Raw genomic sequence first — 6,499 nt, forward strand, 5'->3', positions numbered from 1 at the left:
GTGTGTGTGTGTGTGTGTGTGTGTGTGTGTGTGTGTGTGTGCGTGTGTGTGTGTGTGTGTGCGTGTGTTGTGTGTGTGTGTGTGTGTGTGTGTGTGTGTGTGTGTGTGTGTGTGTGTGTGTGTGTGTAGATCATCTTCCTGCTGGAGCTGTGCTCTCTGGACATTCCTCACTGTGAGCTCCTGCACAGTTTCTGCTCTGTGGTGGAGCTGCTGTCCAGCCTCTCCTGCGACACAGGGGACATCTTCTCCTCGGTCAGTTTCTCATGGGCAGCACTATCCTTGCATCAAACTTTACAGTCATTCCAACATTACAGTGTTTATGTGTGTGCGTGCGTGTAGGGATGTACATTCAGGGGTCATTAGATTTCTGAGGCTGTGCGTTTGTGTGTTGGGACAGGCGGACATGGAGAACTGTCAGCAGCCTCAGCAGCCAGTGGTTCTGAAGACGTGGGACATGGAGTCCCCTCACAACTACGAGAACAGCCAGCACGAGACCACCGTGTTCGTCTGCCCCGGGGCCACGTCCTTCGAGGTGGAGTTCGATGACCGCTGTGAAACAGAGAAAAGGTAGCTGGCTGTGTTTCTGATGAAGTGTCTGGTGCAAAAAAAGCAATTTCCCTTTTCCCTCTTTTTTAATTTCCCCATTTCCTAAAAATGTGACGGAGGTGACTTAAGTGGCGTACTCTTCCGTTCTTCTTCTGGCAGGTACGATTACCTGGAGTTCACTGATGCAAGAGGTGGGAAAGTTCGATACGACATGAAGGTTGGCACAGAGAAATGGCCAAAGGTAATCATGGAGGACATGTCATAATATACATTTTTTGAAGGAATTCCATTTAGCCGTTGTGTGTGTGTATGTGGACCTTTGGGACATTTGACTGTTACGCTAAATGTTAAGGAAACCAAAGAAACTGAATCTCGCTGTTGGAGTTCTGACCCTTGTACTCTTGTGCTCTGCCACACGTGCTCTCTGCAGAAAGTGACGTTCAAAGGAGGCCCTCAGCTGCAGTTCCTCTTCCACTCGGACAGCAGTAATAACGAGTGGGGCTACAAGTTCACCGTCACCTCCTATGGCCTGCCCGACGTCACCGTCTCCTGGATCTCCGACCTGCAACTGCTGGTGTCCAGACTCATGGGCCATTTGGCGTCCCGCACCATGGCCCTCAAAATGCCACTGGGTCAGGACCACACATTTACCTTTACATTTGGATAGATACTTTATTGTCATTGTACAACGAGACATAGCAGACACGTTTATCCAAAGCGCCGTAGAAGAAAGAGGAATAATATTTAAGCTACAGTGCAGAGGAGACCCCAGCTAGGAATCACTGCATCAGTCAATACTATTACTGCAGGATAAGAGTGCAGACATTTCTAAGTACTAGTCAAAGTGTGGTAGGAGGATGATGTTGAGGAGGGTAGAGGGGGATGTGCATGGTGAGAACCAGGCCACCGGCCTTCTATTGGATTTCTTTATTTATGGATTTCACATATTCCCATTCTATATCCAGTTGGAATGGCTGGTAGGGTTTATCTAGTCACAGTAATGCAAATGGTTGTTTCAGCCATCAAATGCTTATGGAGAGATTAGAAATGTTGCTATGGATTGAGAATACGACAGTGTGACGGTCAGACGGTCAAAGCCAGGGTTTGTACAGATAGGTGGGGTCGATGTTGTAATGAAGCATTGTGTTGTCATGACTCATGTCTTCAGACACCCATGAAGGGAAGGAGCAGCCTGCGGGGAAGATGAGTCATGTCCTCTCGTCCACACTGTGGAAGACAATCTTCAGACACGGCCTGAGCAACGCTGGCTCCCAGAGTCAGGACCGAGAGAAGGTAACTGTCCCCAGCAGTGGACCCCGTCATGTCCTGGAGGACATTCATGTTTTTTGCAGCTGACCTCAACCTCACCCTTTTGTCCAGGTGGAAACGGAGGATGGGCTGCTGGACTTCCTTGTGGCCTTTGCGAAATGGGAGCCGTCTCCGGATTCCCCTGACGCCAGGGTGGAGTTGATGAGAGGCCTCATGTTGACCTGCAAGAAGCAGGCCATCCGGAACGAGATTGCCGGCGGCGCAAAGGTGGACCAGGCAGTGAATGCCGTGTGGTCAGCCATGGTCTACCACACACCAGCCCTCCATCACAGCCTCAAACTCTATGGTAAGGTAACACCCAGCCCTCCATCACAGCCTCAGACTCTATGGTACGGTAACACCCAGCCCTCCATCACAGCCTCAGACTATATGGTACGGTAACACCCAGCATCTCTTTAAAATGCCAAATCCATCACAGCCTCAGACTCTATGGTATGGTAACACCCAGCATCTCTTTAAAATGCCAAATCCATCACAGCCTCAGACGCTATGGTACGGTAACACCCAGCCCTCCACCACAGCCTCAGACTCTATGGTATGGTAACACCCAGCATCTCTTTAAAAGGGCAAAAGAGCACAGTGAGCTGGTCTACTAGGCCTAGTGGACATTACTGTTACAGATAAAAGCAGCCATTTTCTGCATGAGGTTTTTTTAGGGTCTCTCCTGTAATTTGAGCCCAGGAGCTCTGAGACAATAGCTGTCTAGATGGCCAGATGAAATTGCAGGCCTGGCCATATCGCAGAAGCGAGTTTAGATCCACCTTGCATTTCCCACAAATGTGCTTCCACATGAGCAAGTGAAATGAATGGAAGCACAACACACAAAGAGGCTGCTAGCAGCAGCTTAATGTCTTCATGGCGGAATAGGGTCTGAGGAAGCCTCATGCAAATATGATACTTATCTGCTCCGCACCAGTAACTTTGAACAAGAGCATTGAGCTATCTTACTAGTGATAGTGTGACTGATTAGCAAAGGGTCCTACTGGCTTGCTGTTGGCTGTAATGTTTTCTCTCTGTCCTCTGTGCAGTGTCCAAGGGTGGCCAGGTCAGTCTCCCTGAAGACCTGGTACAGGTTTACAAGCTGGCAGATAGTATCCGCACATGGATGGTAAGTTAGTCACACAATAATAATGCGTTTTATTACACAGCTAAATGTAAAAGAGATGTAGTGTAATTATTTTCAATAAAAGCAATTCAAGCTCTATTCAATAAAAAGAATATGTGGATGATAGTCTAATGTTGCCTATACTATGTTGATGATTTCTGATAATGTTGCCTATACTGTGTTAATTTCTCTGGCAAGTCATTTCTTGCAGAGAAGAACATTTTGAAAACATTTAAACACATTGTAGCATTCGCTGTCCAGTTTAGAAAAGGATAGAAATAGCAGAAATAGATAGTGTTGCACGTTTTGTCCATGACCTGTTGGTTGCCTGAATGAAGAGCGTGTCATGTGTAGTAACACGCGTCTGACCCTCCTCTCCCCTCCCAGCTGGAGATGAAGCAGCGCTACCTGGTCAAAAAGATGAACGTGGGGGAGAATGACAAGGAGCAGGTAGAGGTCAGCATGGACTCATTAGGTGAGCCCCGTTCTTGCGTCCCGCTGTGGTCCACTTAGAGATCACAGGGAGTTAGTCTCCAACATTTTATGTGCTAAATACCTCAAATACCCTAAACATTTACTGTAACTGTATTAAACACAAGGAACTCGTTAACTCACTTGTCACTCACCTGTTCCTATTCCCCTGTTTGCCTTGTTGTGTCTGTCTGCCTGTCTTGCAGCGGAGGTGTGCATTGAGAAGAGCCTGCTGCTCTTCAGATTTGTTCCCAGGGGAATGCTCTCTCAGGTGTCCGAGTCCTCCAAACCAGAGGGGGGCGCCGGCGCTAACCCTTTCCTCCGCTCCATCTCCATATCCGAGGCCGACTTCCAGGCCAGCATGGGCCCCTCCCCGTCCCAGCCCCCCAAGGCCGAGGCGGCCTCCGCCGATCCCCCCGCCCCCGTCACCGCCGGCAACCACGCCCCCGCCCCGGGGCTGCCGTCGTCGTCTCACCCGTGCCGGGTCCACTCTCAGATGTCCTCGGCCTCGGACCCCGGAGCGTCCAGCTGCGGTAGCGGGAGCGCTGCTGCAACCACAGAGCCGGTCTCGCCCGTGGCCCTGCAGCGGCGTTCGCTCTTCAGCCGCGAGCGTCTCCGCCTGCTCTCCTTCCGCTCCATGGAGGAGCCCCGCATGGCCCCCTCCGTCAAGGAGTGCTTCCCCATCCTCAAGGACATCCTCAACTTCACCAAGGACCAGGCCATCAGCGTGGCCAGGTACTGGTCAGCACAAAACTCACATGAATACTTATGAACAGGAGAGTGTCCCTTATTATGTGATCACTCATCATTAACTTGTCCTTGTTGTCCTCTCTTACCTGCTATTATTTCAAACACAAAAACAAGCACTGTACTGTTGAATCAAGTAACTGATGCAAATTATGCCAACATACTAATACATATGGCATGGTGATTTAAATGATCTGTAAATGTTTATATTGAAATGTTTGAATCAGCTTGAATCATTTGTAAATGGTAAATGGACTGCATTTATGTAGCGCTTTTCTAATCCTCTGAGCACTCAAAGCACGCATGCATGCCTTACACACACACAAAAACACACACACACACACACACACACACACACACTGCCATGCAAGGTGCCAACCTGCACATCGGGAGCAGTTTGGGGTTAAATGTCTTGCTCAAGGACACCTCGACAAGGTCAGGAGTCGTCAGGCTCAAATCAACTTACTGGTCGCACAACTCCTCCTCTGCCTCTTGAGCCACCTGTTGTGTACCCTGTGTTGTGTGGGGTGTTGATGTCCAGTGCTTTGCCTCCCGTAGTGTCCTGCAGACGCTGTCGCTAAAGAAGGCACAGGCCCAGAGTGTGTGTAAGGTGCTGGAGACGGTCCAGTGGTGTCTGCGCTCCATGGGCAAGCCGCACCTCTTCCAGGCCCCCTGCATTCTCTTCCTCCAGGAGCTGCTGGCCTGTCAGAAGGACTTCTCCAGGTAGGGACCGTAGGGGGCATCTACTCTGCTGAACACATTCAATCAACATGGCCTGCTTTCCCCTACAGTGATTAAGCCTAGTCCTAAACTAAAAGGACTAGGTTAAGGACTAGGTTTAGCCATGTGCTGTGTGTGTGTGTGTGTGTGGGGTGGGGGGGGGGGGGGGGTCAAGGGTATCAAAGTCTCCTTAAATGCATTAATTGACAGCTGTTGTAATTTGGTAATGTGTACTGAATGTTGGTGCAGCAACTTTGGTACCAACTTTGGTGCAGTGCATCTGTGTGTGCTCTGTCCTGCACTTGTGTGTGTGTGTGTGGTGCCAACTCCTATAACCCTGTGTGTGTGTGTGTGTGTGTGTGTAGTTATTTCTCCCAGCTGTCGGGCTGCGGGCAGGAGCTGAGGGAACAGGTGCGGCGCTCCTACCACCGGCTGGTCCTCATGCTCGTGGAGGCCGTCCAGAGCTTCAGCAGCCTCAACGCAAAGTAATGCCTCCATCCCTCTGCACACACCCACACACATCCACATCCCACCAGTAGCCCACATACGTGATTGCAAAAAGGAATATGCAGTAGTTATGTTTAGGTATGTTTCTATCAAAAACAGCACTAGAGTATGATTAGCACTGAGCAGTTTTAGTTGTAGCATATTTTTTGTATTTTGATTGGTCTAAAAGAGTTTTTAAACCTGAGCAGTGCTGTATTCCTGACCCTCTCATTCCCCCCGTGTCCCCAGGGTCCTGCTGCCCGCCCTGTCGTGTGTGCAGACCTGCTTGCTCCACCTGCTGGACATGAGCTGGGAGGTGGAGGACCTGTCCCTCTTCCTGGACATCAAGCTGCCCGACCTGCTGCTCACCATGTCCCAGGAGAACATCAGTGTGCATGACATCGCCATCAGGTAGCTGCAGCATGCAACCCAGTGCACCCACACACATTACACCCTGTGCAACCACACACATTACACCCTGTGCAACCACACACATTACACCCAGTACAACCACACACACATTACACCCAGTACATTACACCCAGTTAAGGGCCATTCACACCAGTAACAATAACTATAATGATAAAAGTGTCCACACTGACCAACGATAAGGAAAGTCTTTCGTTGTGTGGAACAATGTGACGTCTACAATTTGATGGATTCTGATTGGCTTTCAGCTTTCTATCATTCTCAGAATTGCTCTGAAAGTGATCCCCAACTATATCGTTCTTCTTGTCGTTATTGTTATAGTTTATGTGTGGACGTTGTCCTTCATATTAGCTGAAGCGATACTTTTTTGCCGTTATAGTTATTGTTCCTGACAACTAGACTAGAGGCATTTTTAGAGGCATCTTCAGTGTTTTATGTTGTATTTGTTTTGTGTTGTCATAGTCAGTGGACAGAGGAGGATGAGATTGCGGACTATGAGAGGAACATGGAGTGGATGGACGAGTGCATGGACGGTATGCTGGAGAAGTGGTACGACAAGGTGATCCAGGGGACGATTGAGAGCAGAAGAAAGGTAAAGCTCACGAGACCGGCTGCTGCTCTGGTCCTCTGAAGTTACATAAGCGCCTCTTTACACAAATCCTCCTC

At 49.4% G+C, this 6,499-nt stretch overlaps 1 protein-coding gene across 1 annotated transcript in view; it reads left to right on the forward strand.

The window, feature by feature from the left end:
• The window catches only part of zzef1 (zinc finger, ZZ-type with EF hand domain 1), a 38,499-nt gene that overhangs the window by 9,987 nt on the left and 22,013 nt on the right, over positions 1–6,499 (forward strand). Inside the window, 13 exon segments of the mRNA XM_048227615.1 lie at positions 130–252; positions 398–567; positions 706–787; positions 977–1,178; positions 1,715–1,839; positions 1,927–2,161; positions 2,904–2,983; positions 3,368–3,455; positions 3,658–4,186; positions 4,757–4,921; positions 5,284–5,403; positions 5,654–5,815; positions 6,296–6,425. Of these exon segments, the coding sequence (XP_048083572.1) occupies positions 130–252; positions 398–567; positions 706–787; positions 977–1,178; positions 1,715–1,839; positions 1,927–2,161; positions 2,904–2,983; positions 3,368–3,455; positions 3,658–4,186; positions 4,757–4,921; positions 5,284–5,403; positions 5,654–5,815; positions 6,296–6,425 (2,211 nt within the window).

This window comes from Alosa alosa, chromosome 2 (genome assembly GCF_017589495.1).
Source record: "Alosa alosa isolate M-15738 ecotype Scorff River chromosome 2, AALO_Geno_1.1, whole genome shotgun sequence".
NCBI lineage: Eukaryota > Metazoa > Chordata > Actinopteri > Clupeiformes > Clupeidae > Alosa > Alosa alosa.